At 40.3% G+C, this 24,047-nt stretch overlaps 1 protein-coding gene across 2 annotated transcripts in view; it reads right to left on the reverse strand.

Annotated features, from left to right (window-relative positions):
* Window positions 1-24,047, reverse strand: part of LOC147024650 (BAI1-associated protein 3-like) — a 180,727-nt gene that overhangs the window by 112,672 nt on the left and 44,008 nt on the right. For both annotated transcript variants that reach the window (XM_085884765.1, XM_085884764.1), the window contains exons 8-16: window positions 21,902-21,970; window positions 21,703-21,772; window positions 19,140-19,247; window positions 18,916-19,008; window positions 14,561-14,658; window positions 10,576-10,678; window positions 4,227-4,342; window positions 3,656-3,728; window positions 232-276 (exon numbers count right to left, since the gene is read on the reverse strand). In XM_085884765.1, the coding sequence (XP_085740891.1) occupies window positions 232-276; window positions 3,656-3,728; window positions 4,227-4,342; window positions 10,576-10,678; window positions 14,561-14,658; window positions 18,916-19,008; window positions 19,140-19,247; window positions 21,703-21,772; window positions 21,902-21,970 (775 nt within the window). The remainder of the gene's footprint in view (window positions 1-231; window positions 277-3,655; window positions 3,729-4,226; window positions 4,343-10,575; window positions 10,679-14,560; window positions 14,659-18,915; window positions 19,009-19,139; window positions 19,248-21,702; window positions 21,773-21,901; window positions 21,971-24,047) is intronic.

Below are 24,047 nucleotides of genomic sequence, written 5' to 3' on the forward strand. Positions count from 1 at the left end.
CCGTGATAACGGAGGCCGTCTGATGTGACAACACATTGGCATAAAACATGATCAGATGACATTGTTAGATAAGTTATAAAGTTGTCCTGTGTTAATAATCATAATCTGTTAAAAATCCAGTTGTTCCAGATAGAAAGAGAAGAATTGATGAAATAACAGTACCAGAATAAACAACCACTTTGGAGGGTGTTATTTATATTATAATTAAGATCCACAATTATATAAACACACCATGTGTGTAGTTTTCAAGTTCATGTACCACTCCTTGCTTTCTTCCTGCAGACAAAACACATCAGCAACTGAGGTCAAAGGTTTGTCTCAGTCATAGTTCTCCAATGTTTGTACTGTGCGGTTACTGTAAAAGGCTACATGAAGCACTTCAACTATGGAATCCTATTATTGCAAACAAAGATGTGCCTTTTACTGGTCATTTGTAGTGAAAAATTGAAAAGAAAAATTTTATGAAACCAATTAGAATGAAATGATCGATTATAAAAAAAATGAACTTTTGAACAGAGTTTAGTATGCTATCCATATAGAGCTGCAGATTGCTTAGTTGAATAATCTGGATAGAGTGTCATAGATTTCCCAGTACATGCAATTCAAGTGGTGGTGTATTTCCTCCATATTCAGGAGGTGCTGAGAGCACATATTGAAAAGCTTCTTGTCACCACTCCCACTACATTGTGTCTACATTCCCCATCTTTTTCCCTTATACGCAGGCTTTGTGAAACCACCCCCATCGGAAATCAGTCCAGCTTTGTCACCTTTTGTTTCTCTCATTGTCTGACCTGGGGTGTGCTAATCAGCGTATCCCAGCGACCGGTGCCAGACCATTCATAGTGTAGCAGCAGTGGGTAGGGTAAAATCAGCAGACACTTCCAGAAGCCTCGTATTGGAAGCTTGGAGCTGAGGAAGGAGAGTCACAGCGAGGACGTTTTGATGTGTGATTTCTGAGAGCTGGGCCAGAGCAGAAACCCATTGTCCATGCTTGGTTTTGTTACAGCTTTGCCTGTATATGCCCAAAATTGACCTCTTCACCCTGTTTATCCTAAATCTAACACTAACTATATCCCACACTATATCTCAAATTTAGCATGGCCAATTTCTTATCCTCCCTGGGAGGAAGCAAAGGCATGTGTGGTGACTCAAGGGGCTGATGAGGTGAGGCCCTACTTGTTTTCCGGCAGAAAGGGCAGCCAACAGGAGCTCCTACCCTGCGCTAACAATTTGGTACTGAATGGGTCCTTGTCGAGCCCAATTGCCCTGCTCCTAATCTCACAGTAGCAGCTACACATAAATGGTGTCAAGGGGAGTTCTTAATCAATCCCTTACACTAACAAAAACTGTTTTCCTCTTCCACTTTTACATGACCATTATGGTCATCCAAATGACCAGTTTTTGCCACTGTTCAGCCTGCTGGTCCCTTTCAAAATATATTGAGCATGGGTCACTATCTTTCAAACTTTGTGCTTCAGCACAATTCACAGGTTGGGCAGTGTGGCTCCAATCTAGGTGTACTATCCTATTTCTTTTTCAATGGCACCCGAGTCCTATGGAACCTCCTGAAGCATCCTCCCATGCAACCAACTCCCTTGGGGCCTTCCCTGACTTACACTGTGGGGCTGGTATTCCGAGCATCCACTGTGCACTCCTGGTACTTATGGGCTTGGGTCTTCCCTAGGCACTCCGGCTCTCCTCCTAAGTGAGGTGGGGGGGGGGCACTGCTGTCTTGCTCCCTAAATTGCACCTGTTTGCAATTAAAATACTACCCTAATAGGGCATACTTCGCTGATACTTCGAAAATCCTGCCTGATAGGCCAAATTGGTTGTTGTAATCTAGGCCTCACACTGGATCTCACCATTGGCTTCACACTGGATCTCACCCTGCAGGGAGGGATAAGATTGGCCAGGTGTTGTCAATAGCTGACATGGTGCACAGCATTTACTATGGACAGAGGTGTGGAGCATGACTGCAGGAGTTGGGACCAATGGTGAGAATAAGCACCATCCTGGTGCCTCATTGGCATTTGGAATACTACCAGAGAGATTGCTTAGATTTTGGAGGAAAGCCTGGGTGCCGAGGAATGACCCAAGGATGTAAGTGCTGGGAATACCAGCCACATGGTGGAAGTCAGTGAGGGCCCCATAATAATTAGTAGCATGGGAGAAGCCCCAGGACGTTCCCTCGGGCTCGGGTGCTGTGGAAGAATAGATAGGATGGTAACCCTAGATTGGAGACAAATTGCCCTACCGGTGAATTGTGCTGAAGCACAAAGTTTGAAAAATAGTGAGCCATGCTCATTGTTTTTGTAAGGGTTTAAAATGTTGAACAGCTGGAAAAATTGGTGACCTGAAAGTGACCAGAATGATGCTGAGCATTGAAAAAGGACAACCATAGGGGTGGTGTAAAAGTGGAAAATTGTTTTTGTATGTGTAATGAATAGATTAGGAACTCCCCTTGACACTATCCATGTATATCTGTAGCTTTGAGTTTAGGAGTTGGGAAATTGGGCTTGGTAAAGACCCTTGTCCTCTCCATAGGTGAGCCAGCTAGAGCCTCACTACATCAGCCTTTTGAATCACCACATGCTTTTTCTTCCTCCCTGGGAGGGGAAGAAATTGGCCATGCCAAATTTGGGTGGTAGAGTGGGATATAGTTAATGTTAGATTTAGGATAGGCTTATGGTGAAGAGGTCAATTTTGGGCATTGGCAGGCAAAGGGGGCACTGAAACCGGTGTGGAGGATAGTTTTCTGCTGCAGCTCAGCTCAAAGCAATCACACACCAAAACATCCTCATCATGACCCTCCTTTCTCAGCCCCAAGCTCCCTCTACGAGCCTTACGGAGGTGGCACTGATTGGACCCCGCCCCATGCTGGTAAGTGGTGATTGGCCCAGCGCAGGTAGCTATGATTTACTGAGTGACACACCCTTGGTCAGACCATGGTAAGAGGAACAAAAGGTGACAGGAAACTGATGTAATTTCCGATGGGGGTGGTTTCACTATGCTTGCACATAAGGAGAAAGGTGTTGTTGATACAACATAGTGGGAGGGGAGCAAGGAGCTTTTCTATATGAACTCTCAGCACCTTCTGAACTTGGATGGAACTTGTCACACTTAAACTACATGCACTAGGAAATAACTACTCAACTCTTTTCAAATTATCCCACTGGGACATTTGTAAAAAAACACTTTGGAGAAAATGTGATATTTCTAGGGTTGTGCTTATCAGCAGGTTAATAACTATAAAGCAGACAGTTTTTTTTTTAAACCCAGATGGAAGGGTAAAAAAAAAAAAGACTACTGGTATCTTCATTGTAAAACATCAGATAATGAGTTTCATTTTAACTCTTAAAGGAGATGCCGTGGCAAAGGTGAAGCCAAAAGTCAATAGAAAGTCATCACTGTTCTTTTTCATCTTCAAAAGATTAAATTTTCATCTATAATGCTGAAGCAGAAGTAATCTCTTGTCAATAAATTTTAATACATTGCACCTTAGGTTTGTCAGACCGACAAACCAAGAAAAGAAAAGACTGAGTGCAGAGATATTAAAAAATGTAGATGTGATGAAAGCAAAAAATGTAGGCTGGATCCACATAGTGAGAGAAACAGAAGTCAGCACCAAAGATAGAGGAGGTTCGTTAGGTCTTACCATAGCTACTTTCTTTACTGCTGAGTCTAGTTCAGACCACATTTCTGCACCTTTATATGCAACAGCAAGACAACTGTTGCAAAAGAAGACCACAGAGGTTAGAGTTAATTTCATTATTTGAGGTAGTGGAAAAAAACCCAAAAACTTAATGCATGACATGCAGATTAGTGGTGGCATATTGATAATGTGAACGAAGTAGTATACGTCTCCTGATGATCTAACTGTACATCATCACAGCATTTGGAATGGTTCACCTGGTTGATTATTTGTCATATTTAGACTAACGTGGGCCAAGATGCCTGGTTAAATGTTCAGCATTATGAACATCTGCACAAAGGGCTCCATAGTTGATGGTAGAATGGGAAATTTCAATTTTGTACTAAACAAAAGGATTGAGGAAGCTGCTCATCGACGGTGTCGGGGAATTGGGTGAGGACGTCTTCCTCCAGCTTACCCGGCAGACTATGCAACAGCACTTTACTGTACTGTTACTGATTTTTAAATTACCATATTAAGTAGGCCTTGGAAGAGCATATTTTGATCACAAAGGCTAAGAATATCAGGTTATTACCTGAGCAGATGAGGTAGGGCAGAACCAACTGAGCTGATGGCTTGATTCACATGGATGTTAAGTTTGGACAACAAGTTGTCAATTAACCTCTTCATTGCACTGTGCATATACTGATCCTGCAAGGGCCACACAGTTATTCATTCATTTTGAGAAATAAAATTGGTGTGATGATTAATAAATAAAGATGAAAGAAATGAATGAGGAAAGGATGATGAAGTAGGAAATTGGGAAAGGGAAAGGAGGAGGTATTAAATGGGTGAGAATGAGGAGAAAATCATAAAGTGTGGAGTCAACAAGTAAAAAAGACGTAAAATGTCATAGCCCCCATTATTTTAGTAATTTTGCTGTATGGCGTTAAATGGCAATCCCATATTAATTTGTGTACCACTAAAATGACCACTAGTCTATCAGTTGGCTATCTTTGATCAGATCACAAAATAAAGTGAGGTGCACGTGTCTGCCACCATGTACTGTGCTTGTGCTAAGTTTGAACAAAATCGGACCATCCATGTCTGAGAAATGGTTGGGGATACATTTAAGTAACAAAATGGCCACCAGTCGGCAATCTTGGATCGAAAGAAAATGACGTGTCGACATAAGCTAAAATTCCTTATCTATGTGCCAAATCTGAACATGATCGGTAAATGTATCTCCGTGAAACAGTTAAGGACGTGTTGACACTGGTTTTCTTAACAACAAAAATAGATGCCAGTCGGCCATCTTTAATTGCATTGTGAAACAAAATGATGTGCACGTGTGCACCATCATTTGTTGTCTCTGTGCCAAGTACGAATAAATTGGTCCATACACGTCCGAGATATGGTTGCGGGCGCATGCGCACTCACAGACACACGCAAGCACGCACATACGGACACGAGACTCGAGAACAAATCAATAAGCTTCCATTTTGGACTAAGTCTAATGGGGGCTAATAAAGGAATGGTTCATAAAATGAAGGTTGAGATCTCCATTTGCCATTACTATGGACAACACCCACAAGGGGAAGTGTGCAACTTCTGATAAGGGAGCAGATTAAAAGACAGTATTTTAAGCTTCATACTTGGATCTGTGTTTCTCTTGAGAAGCGCTTTTTTGCTCCCCCCCCAAAAAGGGGGAAGGGGGAAATCAAAATATTGTGACAAAGCTAGCCATATCATATATACTATAGGCTGAAGACCAAAGCACAAGATCATGCAAACAATGTCAAAACAATACCCATACACCATGTTCTTAAGGTCAGAATCACATAACTGACCAAATACAGCACTGAAGTATCAGGTGGAACCCAAAAAGACAAAGATGGAGTCATCAGGAGAATCCATGATAGGATTCGGGTTTCCTCTACTATTCATATACACTCAAACGCATCCAGACGCAACCAGGTGAACCTGACAAAAACGATTTGCAAGACTCACCCCTCTGTAGACCAAGAAAAAGAAACAGAGAGACGGAGGACAAAATGAAACCACATCCACCAACAGGAAGCACACACACCCCACACACATCAGAAATACCTAACTACTTATCACCTTACCACCACAGAAGGTACTCAGGAATCCACCAGCACACAAATCAATACATCGGCCCTCTATTTATAATGAAGTTCCCTCTCCAGTAAACACTATATGGAAGACAGTCGTGGAATAAACAAATGCATGCTGACCCTAAGGCCAACACTTGTTTCTGCTTTCACGTATTAACAGTAAGACAACAATCTGTTTTCAACTGGAAGGCTTTTGGCTAGGTCTGTGTACTGTTCGACTCCACATTGCACGAACTTGATTTTATCAAGTGCTTGATTTTCATAACCCGGCACATCATCAGACACATCACTGGAAAAGAGTGGCAGCTGCACTCTTTTGGGCTGTGGGCCCAAAAAAAAAGAAAAGAGTGGGCTGTTATAAATACGTACTTTTGTTTGGTCCTAGGGCCACAAGGGAAATGATATTCATTATTTGCATCTGTTTGTGAAAGAAGCAATTTGTGAATCTGTGTGTGTGTGTGTGTGTGTGTGTGTGTGTGTGTGTGTGTGTGTGTGTGTGTGTGTGTGTGTGTGTGTGTGTGTGTGTGTAATATCCAAGGCTGTCGCTAGGTAATTAATTTGTATTAACAGGAAATGACAGGAACCACATTCGAGTCATCTACACAATTTTCATGAATATCCTATATTTCCGTGAGTCCGTTTTGTATTCAGGAACAGAACGATGATGGTTAACCAATTCGAAATTACCACTCTATCGTCGAAATGCTGAAAATTATGTTTAAAAGACGATTTGAATTACCCATTTCGCGCATGCATCAGCAGGTTAAAGTGCCCTGTGAGCAGAACCAAATCAGTGTGAAAAAAAACACACACACACACACACACACACACACACACACACACACACACACACACACACACACACACACACACACACACACACACACACACACACACACACACACACACTGCACAAAAGGCCTCCTTTTGCATTCATACGTCATTTTGAAAGTCACGTGTTATAAAGGAGAAATCGTCAACTAAACGGAATTCTACAACTCTGAGACAGACAAACACCACCACCACCACCACCACCACCACCACCACCACCACCACCACAACAACCACAACAACAAGAGCAAAAACAAACAAACAAAAACAAAGCACCACCATTGCGACAACCTTTAGGAGGTAGGTGGTGTGCAAGCCAGCAATTTAAAGCTATCGTCAAGCTTTTATGATTGTGGTATCAAGACGCATATATGTATTTATCATTGATATTTTTAGCATTGTAAAATTCAATATCTTGAGGAAATTATTACCTCCACCATGGAAGGTGGGAGGACGTTATGTTATCATCCCTGTCTGTCTGTCTGTTACTTGCAAAATCGAAGAATTTTCAAGTATATTGGTCAGTCGATTTTGCTCTTCTGTCTGTCTGTCTGTTTGTCTGTTTATCGCGTACAGGTCGTAATTTAAAACTGATCTTCATGAAACTTCACCACATGGTAGAGTTTGTCATAAGGAAGAGGCCAATTGTTTTTAACGTCAAAAGGTCAACATAGGCCCAAGGTCAACAACAAATGTGGTATTTCCAAAATCCTCTATTTTCATCCGATTGACTTGAAATTTGAAAAATATTTATACTTCAGGTCACTGAATTCAACCAGACAATTATTTTTGAGGTCAACATCCACCAAAAGATCAACATAGGCCCAAGGTCAACAACTAAGATGTATTTCTAAAATCATCAATTTTCCTCTCATTGACTTGAAATTTGAAGAGGATTTGCATATCAGATCACTGAATTCAACCACCAATTATAACACTGTAACAATTTTTTATTTATTTTTGTTCCTGGGTAGTAAGTGTTATTTCCGAATTGCTTATGCCTCAAAAGTATAGAAAATGGCAATTATTCTCCTCAAACTCTGCTTTTGTGACCAGGAGAATGATTTTTGAGACAAAAAGACCTCAACGACTTGATCAGAGATCTTGGTCTCACCAAGTCCAATGCCGAGCTTCTGACGTCGAGGCTCAAGCAGTGGAACACATTGGATGAAAGTGTGTAAGTCACAGATCAGAGGAATTGCCACCAAGCTTTTTCAAGCTTCTTCACCAGTCAAGATGGACTCTGCTTCTGCTACAATGTGACCAGTCTGTTCGAGGCGATCGGAATTGCCTGTAACCCCAAAGAGTGGTCCCTCTTCATTGACAGCTCATCCAGGAACCTCAATGCTGTGCTGCTATAATAACGGGAACAAGTACCCCTCTCTTCCCTTGGCTCACTCGGTGCACCTCGAGGAGGATTAAAACAGCGTCAAGACCTTGCTGAACACCTTGAAGTATGATGAGTACGGTGGGAGGTCATCGGAGACTTCAAAATGGTGGCATTCATGATGGGTCTCTAAGGCAGTTAGACCAAGTTTCCCTGCTGTCTTTGCCTTTGGGACAGCAGGTACACTACCACAGGCTGGACTGGCCACAGCAGACCAAGTTCTCCATGGGGAGGAGCAACGTCAAATGGGAGCCACTGGTGGACCCCGGAAGCTGCTGATGCCACCACTGCACATCAAGTTGGGCCTTAGGAAACAATTTGTCACAGCTCTAGATAAGGAATCGGCAGCCTTCAAGTACATTCAACACTTCTTCCCTAAGCTGTCTGAGGCAAAGGTCAAAGCCGGTGTCTTCGTCGGACCACAGATAAAGAAGATCATGGAGTGCAAGGAATTTCCCAAGAAGTCACTAGGGTGGAGATAGCAGCTTGGAACAGCTTTGTCGCGGTGGTTCGGGGCTTCCTGGGCAATCACAAGGCCGAAAACTATGTGGAGCTGGTTGAGACTGGTGAAGAACTACGGCACCATGGGCTGCAGGTTGTCCCTCAAAGTCCATATCCTTGACGCTCATCTTGATAAATTCAAGGATTACATAGGAGCGTACTCGGAGGAGGAAGGCGAGTGCTTCCACCAGGATATACTGGATTTTGAGCGCCGCTACCAAGGGCAGTATAACCAGAACATGATGGAAGACTACATTTGGGGGCTGATTCGTGAAAGTGATTTAGTGTATAATCGTAAATCTCGAAAAACTACTCACTTCTAAATCTTTTGTGGTCATTTTGTATAAATTTAGTCTAAATGCATGTTAGTTTTGATTCATATGTTGTTTTTTTCTGACTTTTTGCAAATGAAAAGACTAATTCGCCCGTTTTCTCATTGAAAATAGGTGAATTTCAAAAAAACAATCTCCTGGTAACAAAAGCAAAGTTGGAGGGGAATAATAGCCATTTTCTATACTTGAGAGGCACAATTAATTAGGAAATAACACTTACTACCCAGGAACAAAAATTGTGTTTCATAGTGTTATTTTTGAGGTCAACATCAGCCAAAAGGACAACATTGGCCGACTTTCTAAAATTGTCAATTTTCATCCAATTGACTTGGGATTTGAAGAGGAGTTGCACATTTGGTCATTGAATTCAACCACCAATTATTTTTGAGGTCAAATTTGTTTTATGGATTTTGCAAGTGTCGTGCTCTGCATGACGTCTTCTTCTTGTTATTCCGTCTGTCTGTCTCTGTTTGTCTGTTCGTGTGTCTGTCTCTTTATCGCCTACAGGTCACAATTCTAAGACAATCGTCATAAAACTCTACCAAGTTGTAGACATAGTCTCAACTGAGAAGCCTATTGATTTTGAGGTCAGAGGTCAAAGGTCATCTTCAGGTCAAATTTCTAAAATCGTCATTTTTCATCTGATTGACTTGAAATTTGAACAAGATTTGCATTTTGCATCACTGAATAGGAAAAACCAACTATTTCTGAGGTCAAAAGGTCAGAGGTCAATTCAAGGTCAAACTAAAATCATCAATTTCAATCTGAAAAATAATCAATTTTCATCTGATTGACCTGAGTTTTGATTAAGATTGTAAATTTTAACCTTATTGAAATGGACAATTTGATGTATCCGTGGCAACGTTTGGAGAGGGAGGTGTATCTTGCAAGTAGTGTGCTCTGCACGACGTCTTTTTCTTGTTTGTTTGTGTGCAGGATATCTCAATAAGTTGTGAACGGATTAGGATGAAATTTTGTAGTCAGATTGCATGTGTGACAAGGGCGAACTGTTTAGATTTTGGTGAAGATCTGAATCCGGATCCGACTACGAGAATTTTCTGAGTGATTTTTCACCATTGATAGATAGGGCTAAATCAACATATAGCACAATATCTCAAAACGTTGTGGACAGATTCAGATTAAACTTGGTGGACGTGTGTGTGTGTGTGTGTGTGTGTGTGTGTGTGTGTGTGTGTGTGTGTGTGTGTGTGTGTGTGTGTGTGTGTGTGTGTGTGTGTGTGTGATAAGGACTAATTCGTTCGATTTTGGTGAATATCCGAATCCAGATCTGGATACGAGAATTTTTTTTTAATTTTAAAAGTGATTCTTCACCATTGAGAGATGGAGCCAAAAACAATATAATCGCATGATATTTCAATAATTGTATTGTATTCGTTATGTTCTACTATATCAGGGATTCTGTGGCAGCAGTCTGTGCTCTACTGAGTGCTGTTCTAGTTTAAAATGCAATGTTTGTTGCTTGGCGTGTGCGTATATTATTCATTGTTTTCTGGAATTGTTTTGCAAACCTAAAGGGCATGGGTTTAAATGCGAGTCTCATTATTTATGATGATTTTTCCGCTCTATAATAATATAATAATTTTGTTGTTTCCTCTGCCAGTATGTGTATATATCTGCAAACCTCTTTTTAAATATGTGTTGTGGTGTGCACACAAAAAGAGTAAAAATAATGTTAACATGAAATATTTTAAAAACAAAATAAATCAAAAGTGCTTTGAAACGAATGACACTCACTTCTTCGGGACCAGCCAGGTTTTGAAAATCCAACAAAATTGTGTGCAGATAATAAAATTCTTGCGGATGCTCGATGAAACACTGTCCAAGAGTGACCAATTTCCTGTAAAAAAAAAATCATTAACATGGTAAGTTATCCTGACCAGTTTCCTGATTAACATTGTGTCTGATATTAGGCTTTGCTTTAAATGAGTCAGTTAGGACTGTAAAATCGTTTTCTGTTTTGTGGTAAAAGAATAAGTTTATAACAAACAGAATGATGGGTCTTTTGAACTTTAAATTAAGATAATCAAAAAAGTAATCGTATGGAATTACTCTCAACAACCCAGCTTATGACAAGTATTTTGATGATGAAATGATAAATTCTTCTGACAACGTACTTATTTCAGTTTATTTGAGTAAACATGTTATGTTTAACCTTACCAACAAAGTGTATGCAAGTGGTATAAAGAGCTTGATATCTTTCTGAAGAGGGTCAATCAAGCATTTGAACTTTCCCAGAAAGAGAATGTACTTCACAATTTCAAAAGTGAGAACTGTGAAGCAGAAAATGTAAAAGCCAAACCAAATCCAAGATTTTTGAATTAAAACAAAGGATTAGGATGTCCAACTATTAAACCATGGAATGCCCTTCACCGTGGACATTGGACTTTCTGAACATAGCTTCCTCTGCCACCAAAGGTGGACGGAAGTTAAGTTTTCACCCATCTGTCTGTGAGCAGGACATCTCAAAAGAGTTATGGTCAGATTCGGACTAAACTTGGTGGAAAGGTTGGGTGTGTGACAAGGTTGAATTGATTCAATTTTGGTGAAGATCCAAATTCAGATCCAGATATGAGTTTTTAAAATTTCTCAAGTGATTCTTCACAATTGAGAGATGGGACCAAACATGATATATAAGCATGATATTTCAAAAAGTTGTGGATGGATGATGACAAAACTTAGTGGATGAGTTGGGTAGGTGACGAGAACAATCTGATTCGATTTTTGGTTCAGGTCCAGATGCCGATCTGGCCTCACAGTGGAATACAATACGTAAACCTTTCAGCCTGGCAGAGATCTGCTCTCTACCGAGTGCCATTCTAGATCGCAAGTGCATACCTTAAGGGGCTGTCACACCTTGACGATTTAGCCAGCGTATGCCGACGTATGAATAATTTGTCTAAAACGCTGGCACACGTTGAATACGTTATGGGTGAGTTTTGTATACGTTAAGAGCACGCTGAAGCATGCCGAAGCATGATGGCATACGTCGTAGTACGCCGAGCTCGTGGACAAATTTTAACATGCTCAAATTTTTTCGACGTATGCCAGCGTATGATGCACACGTTCTGCATACGCTGGCGATAAGTTGTAGGAACGTTACGTGATCGTTAACACACGTCGACGCACATTACTTGTAAGTTACTCATAAGTCGAAACACATCGAGGTAATGTTTAGCGTACCCGAAACTTATTTCTAACCTATGAGTAACGTGCTTTGAACCTATGTGTAACGTATCTCCGACACATATTGATGTATGTAGACGTATTTTTACGTCTTCCGGACGACCACAGAACTTACTGAATGTGTTTCTAACTTACAGCTACCGTATAATGGCGTATTGGCAGCATTTAGGGGAATTGGTATATAAAAATGGGCTTCACAGGAGGAACCCGTCAGTGTTCCAGACTCCATGGTTTTTTTTTTTCTTTGGCATGACGGTGATGTTGACACTTCGATTTCTGGTGCGGTTATAATTTAAATCGTTGAGCGGCAGTGAGTTAAATCATTGAGCGGCAGCCTATGAATAGCCTACGCCACGTGATCGTCGACGATACGCTGCCGCACACTATGCATACGTTAGACTATCGTTGGGCATATGTTGTGAACACCGACAACACGCTAAGCATTCATTGGTATAACTTATCTATAGGTTATCGAAACGTTCTGTGTACATTACTAATACGTTATGCATTTGTCCAACTCGTTATGAATATGCCAAAAACTTAAAATAACATCAATAGTTCACCATAGAAAAACATTAAAAAATAAAAAATAAAAAAGCCGAAGAAAATTTCGAAGAATGCTGCAAAGAAGTCTCCTGGCCGTGGCCGTGGACGCGGATGCAAGGAGGATCCATCATCACCCACACCCTCCGCATCACACTCACCTACTACTCCTGACATGGACCTACTACTACCACTACTACCACTACTACTACTACCACTACTACCACTACTACTACTACTACTAATGACACGCTCACCTACTACTACGACTACTACTACTACTGATACTACTGACATGGACATGTACTCACCATGGAGTCTGAAACACTGACGGGGTTCCTCCTGTGAAGCCCATTTTTATATACCAATTCCCCTAAATGCTGCCAATACGCCATTATATGGTAGCTGTAAGTTAGAAACACATTCAGTAAGTTCTGTGGTCATCTGCAAGACGTCAATCAAATACGTCTACATCCGTCAATATGCATTGGAGGTACGTTACACATAGGTTCAAAGCACGTTACTCATATGTTAGAAATAAGTTTCGGATACACTAAACATTACCTCGACATGTTTCGACTTATGAGTAACTTACAAGTAACGTGTGTCGACGTGTGTCAACGATCGCATAACATGCCTACAACTTATGGCCAGAGTATGCGGAATGTGTGAGTCATACGCCGGCATACGTCGAAAAATTTTAAGCATGCTTAAAATTTGTCGACGTGCTCAGCGTTCTCCGACATATGCCAGCGTGCTCTTAACGTATACAAAACTTACCCATAACGTATTCGATGAGTGCCAGCGTATTCGGCAAATTTTTCACATGTCGGCATACACTGGCTAAAACGGCAAAGTGTGACAGGGCCTTGACACCTCGATGTCTGGTGCGGTTATGATTTGAATCGTCGAGCGGCAGCCTTTTAATAGGCTATGCCACGTAATCGTCGGTGATACGCTGCCGCACTATGCATGTTAGACTATATCGTTGGGCATACGTTGTGAACGCCGACAACACGCTAAGCATTCGTTGATATAAGTTATCTATAAGTTATCGAAACGTTCTGTGTACGTTACTAATACGTTATGCATACTTGTACATCCAACTCGTTATGAATACGACAAAAACTTAATAATAAAAAAAACATCAATAGTTCAGCGTACGCCAGCGTTTTACATACATTTTGATACTTTGCCATACGCTGGCTAAAACGTCAAGGTGTGACAGCCCCTTTACTTGAGATTCAAGCAGAGTTAATTTTCGAATCAAATAAAACTGGCAGCAATAAAACTTATACTAGAAACTTAAAGGCCAACAAATTTCCCTCTGAACTATCCAACGAGTCTGAAGATGGCATCCATGTAAAAAGAAAAAGTCAAAAGAGAATGGAGTAAAACTTAAAGAACAAATTAAGGATTTGGAAATTGATCAAGTTGAATCTTAAACGATGAAGCACAACACATCTGCTCAAATTTGTAATTCTAATACTGGCTTGTGTTGCTATTTTTGTTTTAACTCTGACTGTGTCTGCAAAGTTTAATGTAAGATGAGTTCCCTTTCAAACGACCCCAATGCAGGAGGATTCCCTTAGGGCCATCAAAGCCTTCGCTATGATTGCCAACTTATGGTTGTTTATCCATGCTCTTTCCTTTTAAATGCTGAGCATCAAGCAAGGAAGCATCAAGTACTATTTTAGTCTTTGGTGTAACTCGATTGAGGTTTGAACAGCCAACCTCACAGATTCAGAGTGGATGCTGCAACCATTACACATGTGTGGTTTGGATGAACAACATCTCAGGAAACATATGATATAAGCAGCAAAAGGTAAGATTACCTCCTTATACTGAGCCTGAATAAACAGAGAATGGTACATTTTAGAGAGGCAAGTACAGAGTGATATGAGGTGATGATACCATATATTCAATCGTAACAATGTCCAGTGAAATGCAGGGTGCATTTTGAGGTTGCAGTGAAGCATGTATTATGTCCTACTGGAGAATTTGCTTGAAAGGCCGGAGTCCTCTTTGAGTGCCATAAAGATGCAACACCTTGGAAGTCTCAAGAGATAGCTCTCTGAGCATGTAATTTTCCTGGTGGTGGAAACACATTTGGAGAATTAGAAAACGACACTCATGGGGGAAAAACAAGCAAACATAATGATCCTCAATAACAAGACTCGTATTATGCATCAGATGTATTCAGGTAGTTTAGGCACTGCAGCATCATTCTGAAAGCACTGGTTTCAAGTTAATGTGAATCAGATGAAATGAAATTAGCCAGCCAGGATTGGTGGCATTATGGTGGCACTCAGTGTCAACTCATAGTTTGGGAGGTCAGTGTTTCAATCCATACCCTGGTCATCAAACCCAACCTAAAATATCACATGCTGCTTTGTTGTTCGATGTTCCAAATTTAAAAGATACGAGTACGGTTAAATTCCTCATCCATGGGGAGAAGGAATTTCTCCTTGTTTGCAGTGCAGGGAGAAAAGTGGCATCCCAAAGATGGCCCATTATTTCCAGGGAAGTCATTTCACTTCTCCGAACCTCAGGAGCTGTGTTCGTCTGAAGTGTAGAGCAGTGTTTCCTGTGGTGTGTGCATGATTGTGTTGCAGATCCTCCACAAGCTGTAATCCCTGTATGACTAAAAATTACATTTTATGTCCTAATATTTTCATGCGATTTGTTGAAATAGCTCCAGTTAACTGTTGTAATAATTAACATGTTTAGACTTATTATGTGAAAACAAAATGAATATGGGTGTGCATTCTTTTGAAACATGTACAGTAGTCATGGTTCCATTGAAGTAATATGCAAGCTTAATTATTACCCTGCACACTCAAAGCGAAGAGTAGGGTTGAGCAATTGATTCATGCCTGTCCGTCCATCTGTCGGTCTCTCCACAAACGGCAGTTTATGATCGAGAAACAACTTTATTTGAATTGAATGCTCCATTTTAAATACAAATCGGAATATAAATCGGAAAGCAAACCTGCCGTTGAACAATACTTTGTCTATGAATTCATTCTGATCGCACATGTGCAGAGAGGAGTGAGATAATGTTTATTTTTTTTTACTGTCTGCCTGTCTGGCAGTGAAACAAAAATGAATATCATTCTAAACAGGAAACTTACTGTGTATAATTAATGACGTCATAAATGACACATACAACAGAGACAAATAACTAAAGTAACGTGTTAGATATGGTGGTGTATTAGACACTGAGTCAATGGTGGTAAAACGGTGGTAAATTCCGGAATTAATTTATTTATACGACTTTCACACTCTTTATTCTACTTCAATTGAATTATGTACTTGAACACTGCAGAACACAGGTCACCTTCTTGCCATTTCCAACAACCTCCAGTTTTACACGACTTGGACATGTACATCACGGTGGTGTACAAGGGTGATGTATATGACTGCTTCAATACCTCTAAACTTCCTTCAATATATTTTTCCTTCCACTTTGTCTCACAGGGGTTTTTCCTGTTCAAACATTCGATTTCATTTCATATGCTTCAATGATTTGTCACACGAGGTAGTTTGATGATTTGATGTATTAGAGCGCATATGCACACTGCGTTTAATACCGTGTTGGATTTATCAGGTCAGAAGGGCTTTGCTTGTCTGTTTCCCGCACAGTGGTTGATGGAGTTTTCCAATCTAGTGTGTGTGTGTGTGTGTGTGTGTGTGTGTGTGTGTGTGTGTGTGTGTGTGTGTGACTGTCTGTCTATTTGTCAGTGTGTCTGTCCAGGCCATAACTTTTGAGCTTTTGTCATCAAATTTACAACAAAACTTTATTTTGAGAATATGGAGAAGAAAAATTCATAATTTGCTCTAACGGTCACAAAAAACCGTCAATTTTTATCCGATTGAGCTGAAATTTGAAGAATTTGCATATTGGGTCATTTAATCAAAAGCTGGAAGCCTACTTTTTTTTTTTTTAGATCAAAAGGTCAAAGGTCAAGGTTGCATAAAATATCAACATGTCAGTCATATTAATATCAGTGACCCAACATGACCCAATTCATCGAGTGTAACCTGTGTCCCGTCAAGAAGGTCAAAGGTCAAGGTCACAAGATCGTCAATTTCCATCTGATTGACTTGAAAGTTGAGCAAGGTTTGTATATTGGGTCACTGAAGCCTTTTTTTTGAGTTTGAGGTAAAAAATATCAAGGTCACCGAAAATCGTCAATATTTAACCTCCGCCATCGAAGATGGATGGAGGTTACTGTTTTCACCCCTGTTTGTTTGTTTGTTTGTTTGTTTTTGAACAGTATTATGGAAAAACTCCTGGACGGATTTCAACGAAACTTGGTGGGGGGATTAGGCATGGCCGAAGGATCATGCCATTAGATTTTGGACTTGGTCCAAAGTCCAATATGGCCGCTATGGCGGCCATTTTGAAAAAAATATTTGAATTTTTCTTTTTGCATTTCTACATGTTTTAAGTGATTTCCAACCAAAAAAAAAATTGTTAGAGAAAAAAAACAAAATTTTGAAACGTTTTCAAAAAAATTTCGACTTTATTTAAAAAACATTTGAATTTTTTTTGCATTTCTACATGTTTTAAGTGATTTCCACCCCCCCCCCCAAAAAAAATTTGTTAGAGAAAAAACAAACAATTTTTGCACCTTTTTTTTTCAAAAAAAAATCGATTTTTTTTGGCATTTCTACATGTGCGTCAATCTAGTTTAGTTTATTCAATCGTGGTTCAGTAGAGTCTGATCCGTTTTGACCTACAATGAATAGGATATCAGGTTCACTTAAATGACCCAGCAGTTTTGGCGGCGGAGGTTTTACACTCTACCGAGTGCTCCCCCTCTAGTTTTGTATGTTTTTTTTCTTTTTTTTAGCTGTTTTCATGTTTAGCATGTGGAAGAAGAAGTCATCTGAAAAAAAAGCAGATGTGGATGGGCTTTGCATTTTCAGATGCTTTCTAGTTTTGGTTTATTATTACGCCCGACCGCAGTCCTACATTCTGGTTGGTGTGCAGTGAGGCATAGACAATGTTTCTTTGTGGCAGATGGCCATTGTTGCTCACATTTTGTGCAGCTTTGGCTGTGATGGGATCTGTGCCTCACTGCTCCATCAACCTATGAGGGTTAATACATTATTAAACCGACTGGGTTGGCATGGACACAAGTAAACGATTGTGTAGTATATTGTCCTGATGAGCTGATAAAAAGGTCAAAACAATAGTTGGCAGATCCACTCTCCTTTAATTGTGACCTTTAAATTTGCGGTCATTAAAATAGACTCAAGTGTGGCCTGTTGAAGCCATCTGGGACGGAGGTGAATTGGTGCACATGCACATGGCGTTTAATACCATCTTGCATTCATTGGGTTGGAACGGCTTTGTCTTGGCTGATGTATAGTTCACCTGACCTCACCAACAATTTCCACTTGAAAAAAAAAAATCATACAGTTGCCATTTTGGGGCTTACTGCTATCCACTCTGGAGCTGTCATATTCACAATTGCCATGCCCTCCCTAAAAGTTTTCCCTTCATTGTAAAACGACCAAAGTGACAGTTAGAAGGATTTTAAGCCGATAATTGTAACAGGCCTCATGAAGATAGGCCTCGGCTATATAGGCAGCGGTTTGTTGTCTATATACCACCCAAATAACAATGCGGCATTCTCTCACGCAGGGCTTAAACTCAGGCCATGTCATATTATAATAAAGGACTTTTTCCGAGGTCATTATTTACTTCCAATGATGTGTATATATGCATCAGGATATATCTAGCGGTATTGTGAGTTGGACAGGTGACCATGATGGGCCATGACCTGCTCATAGTCACATGTATATTTTCTGCATATATCATGGGATTGTGATTTCAACATGCGACTGTGATGGGCCATGACCTGCTCATGGTCACATATCCTTTCCGCATATGTAGTGTGACTGTGAATTGGACCATGATGGATAGGGATAGGGTTTGAGGGCTGTAAGTGGTGAGGGGATTGACACCTTAGGGTTAGGTGGAGGGAGAGCAAAGATGGGACAGAGTTCGGAGAGGAAGTTGAGGCTTTTGCGGTGGGGTGGGCGGGGGGTTGAAGAGTTGTAGTGGGGGGGAGGAGGGTTGGATGCTTGAAGTGGGGAGTGGATTAACATGTTAGGGTTGGGAGGGGTAGGGTGTGGACTTGGGGTTTGCTAGTCTTGTTGTTGTTGTGTGGCCTTCAATGGAATGGGTTAACTGCCCAAAAGTACTCAATGGAAATTTCTTCATCCAGTGAGGTAGTGGGGATCTTCTCTCTTAGCCGATGAAGCATTCGTGATGTTCTGAACATTGCTAATGAGTACGATTTACCCACCACCAATATATATATATGACCATACCTGTGTTTCCCGCTCATGGGTGATCATCTTGTTAAGCACATAAGTGTAGGTTTCCTCAGGTAAAACTTCATTTTTCCCCAGCTGCGTGTCTCTCTGTTACAAACAACCACATGTATATGCTTTCAACACAGACACAATGCATCAGAATAAGAAATAAAAGAGGAAAGCTGGAATTTGAACCTATATTGGAAGGTTTAAAGTTTTTCCTCCAACAACTTTGTCACCTTAGTTGTCCAAAAGAACAGTTCCAAACGGCACTGCACAGGTGCACTTGGGTTGAGTCTGTCCATTGTCAAACTATAAAAATGATCACTCCCTTCAGCCGTCATATTCTGCAAGAACACGAAACATTTAAATCGTTGAAGAAAGCCTCAGTTACATTCCTAAACTTCAGCTTCAGGTAACACATTGGTCTTAAAATAAATTTTGAGATGGGAGGCCCAGTGTTTTCCATCATCAATACAATAATAAAAATAAAATCAAGAAAAAAAATAGCCATTCCACCACAAAAAACATTGAAGTTACCCTTTGTAAAGCAGATGGCCGATGGTACATTGTTAAAACCTAACTGGAGAGGCAGAAAAGTGTTTTCAATGCAAATGATAAATATTTTGGGCAAAGGGGCACTTGTAATTTCATATGTAGCCTGCAGCTGCAGGTTGCATCATTTTCTGGAAGCATAACTGTGCTGCTGATGCATTGCTGCTGTTACCAGTAAGCCGGTACTCATTTTGCTGATGCCAGAAGAATGACAGGCTGCCAGAAGAACCCACCTGATGTTATTTAACAATGAAATGGGGGCTCAAACTCAAGACCCTAAGATCTTAAGCCAGCCACCATAACCATTAAGCCAACACAAGGCTCAAAGGAGGCACTAACCTGTGTATGCAACAATGCTCAAAAAACATCACTGAATTTTCACGAATGTTTAAACTAGAACACTCTTCGACGCCATAAATTTTATATATTTCTCCCTTCCATCTCTTTCTTCCCTTTTCTTCCCACCCCTCACCCCAAATCTCCTTTTTCTCCATTATCCTGCCAATCTAAAATCATTTTTCAATTTTTTCCCCCTGAATTCACCCTCTCACCAATATCATTGCACAAATAATCCCATATGGCTAAAAATCCAATTTCTACAGAGATCTACCCTCAATAGGGTGAATGACACCTTTTTGAGCGGTCCGATATCCAGAATGCCTGGTGTTGGCTTAATGGTTAGGGTGCTGGGCTTGGGATCCTAGGATCCTGAGTTCAAATAAACCTTGGCTATTGAATTAATACCAGGTGGGGTTGACTCTGCCTGTCATCCTTCTGAGGTTGGTAAAATGACTGCCAGCTTGCTGGTATCCTGTGTTGGAGTGGTGACCTGTCCGGCATTGTGCCCAATAGGCAAGGAGATTGCTTCGGCAGCACCAATGCTCTGCACAGAGTATGGTCCCAATGGATGGATGGATATCCAGACAATGAAGTATTTAATAAAAGTGCGAGACAAGGAACTTGTGAGAAATAGCCACTCAGACAGCTTCCACTGGTTGTATAATGTCTGCCAGTCAAGTTTCTTTCAAGATGAATTGCCAAAAAGTTGCAGAACACATGAAACCGGAAGTATTAATTTGTTGTGGAAACATATGTTTATGATGTTTGCAACATGTGATCTTTCAAAAATCTTGCTAAAGCTATCCATCGATATATTACTAAACTTCTCATCTTGTATATATGTATGTATGTATGCATGTATGTATGTTCTCGAAATACAGCCAAAACGGTAGATGATAGTGCAAATATTTTCAGCCCATCTCACTCACCATTCCCCTGCGGTGTGCAGTATTAAGTTTCGTTCAAATCGGGCAATGAAAAAATTATAAAAAATTATTCCCGATTCAGTCAAGTACTCTTCGGGAGAATTTGATTAATGCAAACAACCTTAGCGGTATAGTGCGCTGGAGCTATCTTTTTTTTTTTTGAAATGATTTTTTTATCAACTGCTCTCACAATGGGGACCCAACGGGTTCACGGGTCGTCTAGTATACAGTAAATTTAATGTTGTGTTTTCAATGCAAATGACCATATTGTTTACATTTGTACCTATTGCTTTACATATTGCAAATAAATTGCCTGACAGATCATATTCTTTTTCTATTGGGAAACTCATCAAATGGAAGACCAAGAAGGAACCCGAAGAAGTAAAGAGCAAAATGGAGCCATCAGGGAGAACCTGGATAGGATTCGGGTTTCAGCCACTACTCCGCTACCCTCAAACCCATCCAGGTCGCAGCCAAGTGAGCCTTACAGAAAATTTCTGCAAGAATTCACTTCTCATTTGAGAGGTAGATAAAGAAAGAGGAACAGAGAGTAAAAGAGATGAAAAAGAAGAAAAAGCAAGAACTACAATAAGTAAAGAGAATTGTGAAAAAATAAAATAAAATTCGGAACAAGTGTGAAAGGAACAAAGAACAAAGATTTTGGGAAGAAGTTACAGATAGCTTTACAGAAGTTACTCCTCCTGGTACAGAGAGATATCTTTCTCAATCCAAACCAGATACAAATACGATTCATGATTGAATTGCGAAGAATTCCATTTATACTCCCAACATTGTCCTTTGAGATCTGTTTACACCACTTTGTGTAACATAACATCCGTTCATTCCACATGCAGGAAATTGCAACTACTGTATTTGCTCAAACTTCTTTAAAACATTTCATCCATGCTGGATACCTCACGAAGCAGTGCAATTTCAATATTACGGGAGCAATTTTAATTTTAACGTCGCTATGACAGTGTACCTTGATCGGGAGAATGATTTGTCCCACAAGCAAATCTGCAGGAGAGAAGATCGGCTTTGGCTTTGTTTTCCTGAGGATGTGAGGGAGGTTGAAGAAGATGGGGGAGGTTGAGGAGAAACTGAGCTAAGATCGGGGCGATGGAATGAGGTTGTTTGAAAAATTAAACTGATGATGTGTGTTTGTTAGAAGAAATAATTACTTGAAACCTCGAGTCATATGGCACAATGAAAACTTTTCGCAAATGGCTTTCCTCCGAGGATGATTATTCCTACACAAAGGAACAATGGAAATACTCATGAAGTCAAACACCGTGACATTCATTCTTAATCCAAAATTACATTTTTTATGGTATCGTACTGGACAGCAATGCATGGCGTTTTGCAGTAAAGAAGAAGAATGACGTGTTGATTCATATTTGACTTGGAGTTTTGGTTAGAAGGAAGTAAGCATCTCAAATTGAAATTCAAATTAACCATAAGACAATGCAGAAAATCATCTCTAAATTTCAACACACGATGTTTGCATGAAAATAAATTTCTCAATCAATCACTGTTGCACCTTCTGTGTTATCTTACTTGCCGCCATTTTGATTTTCAACATGTGAAACATGTGATCGTGGGGAATCGTTAACAACTGTCTATCGACACATTAAATAAGTATTTTATAAAGAATACATAACTATGCCTTTTATATGCAAAGTTCAAGGTGGAATTGAAACACCCTCATTCTTTCCTACCTCTTCAATGCATTAAAAATCAACAATTTTATAGACTGGCAGGATGGCCTAGAGGTATGCACACACCTGCCTCTAAGCTGTCTCGCCTGTGTTTGAATCTCAACCCAGCTATAAACTGTCATGCTGGTGTTTTACAGGCGAGCTATTGCCCGCACTCTGGCCAAATTCCAAATTCCTGCTCTAACAAGAAGATGGCGTTACATCAGTGGCACAGCTGTGCTCTCAGTCAATTATGCTACCCTGTCGCCGAGAATAATAATAATAATAATAATAATAATAATAATAATAAGCGTAATTATCCTATCTGGAAGAATTGGCTTAATCACGGAATACAATTCTTACATCATCCATCACTGGTATTGTTGACATTAATATTTAGTTATTTTGTGCTTGTATCACGACCCGATAAAATATTTCTCAACATTAGATGCATGAGCTAACACAGCGACTGTGCGTACTAAAATAATATAATTATGTTAAAGTAAATTTGATGGAAACACTAAGTCAACAATTTGGTGAATAGTTGCATTAAGTTTATGAGATTTGGTTAGAGAAGGTGTGTTAAGTAAAATTGTAAATTAATCTAACAAATAAAATTTGTCGTCCGTCTGTCTGTATGTATGTTCGTGCTTTTTGCAAGGACTGCTGGCCTGACAACCACCAAATTTGGCACACAGACAAAGTCCGATCTGGAGACTGTCGTAAGGGTATTTTCATCCAGCACTTCAGCCTTTAAAGACCTCAAAGACCCTGAATATACTTCAGACCTTTGAGACCCCAAAGACCAATAAGACCATTGAAGACCCTTAAAACCCCAAAGACCGTTTAGACCCCGAAAACCAGTAGGACCCCAAAGACCCGTAAGTCCCTTTATGACTTTGAAGATGCGTTAATACCTCAAATACCCTGAATACCGCAAAAATACTTAAGATCCTTCAAGGCCTTCAAGACCCTTTAGACTATAGGACCATTTAAAACACTTCAGGCATTTAAGACCCTGAAGACACCAAAGACCCCTTCGACCCCAAAGAGCTTGAAGACCCTTAAGACCCCAAAGACCCTTAAGACCCTTAAGACCCTTTTGACTAAGACCTAAAAGACCCTTAATATCCCTTATGGCTTACACTCTTCAGACAGATTAGACAGTTTGGATCTATTTGGAGCTTTAGACCACTTGGACCTTTTTGGACTCTTTTTACATGCTTGGGAGTTTAGACCCTTTCGATTCGTTAGACGCTGACTACAATTGGAACGTACCCTTTAGCGTTTAAACCAGCTATAACTTTTTAATCACACACCACACAAACATCTGTCGTCTTCGTACAAAACACAGACTATACATTTTTCAGCGAGAAATGCACAAACTCGACCCACTCAGAGCATGGGTACTCTGCTAATTAGTCCGGTCCGGAGGCCACCAGGAAAATTGTTTAGAGATTTTATTTACTTCTTCATTTAGAAATTATTATGTACATGTACACTTTAATATAAAGTACATCCTGCAGAAATTCCGTTGGGGGAGGAGGGAGAGGAAGGGTGGACGTGGAAGGTGGGAGGTGGGAGAAGGGAGGGGAAGGGATGGGGTGGTAGTCTGGAGAGGGTGGGGTGG

The sequence above is a fragment of the Eptatretus burgeri genome, chromosome 6 (genome assembly GCF_056783735.1).
Source record: "Eptatretus burgeri isolate ZD-2024b chromosome 6, Ebu_testis_v1, whole genome shotgun sequence".
NCBI classification, from domain to species: Eukaryota; Metazoa; Chordata; class Myxini; order Myxiniformes; family Myxinidae; genus Eptatretus; species Eptatretus burgeri.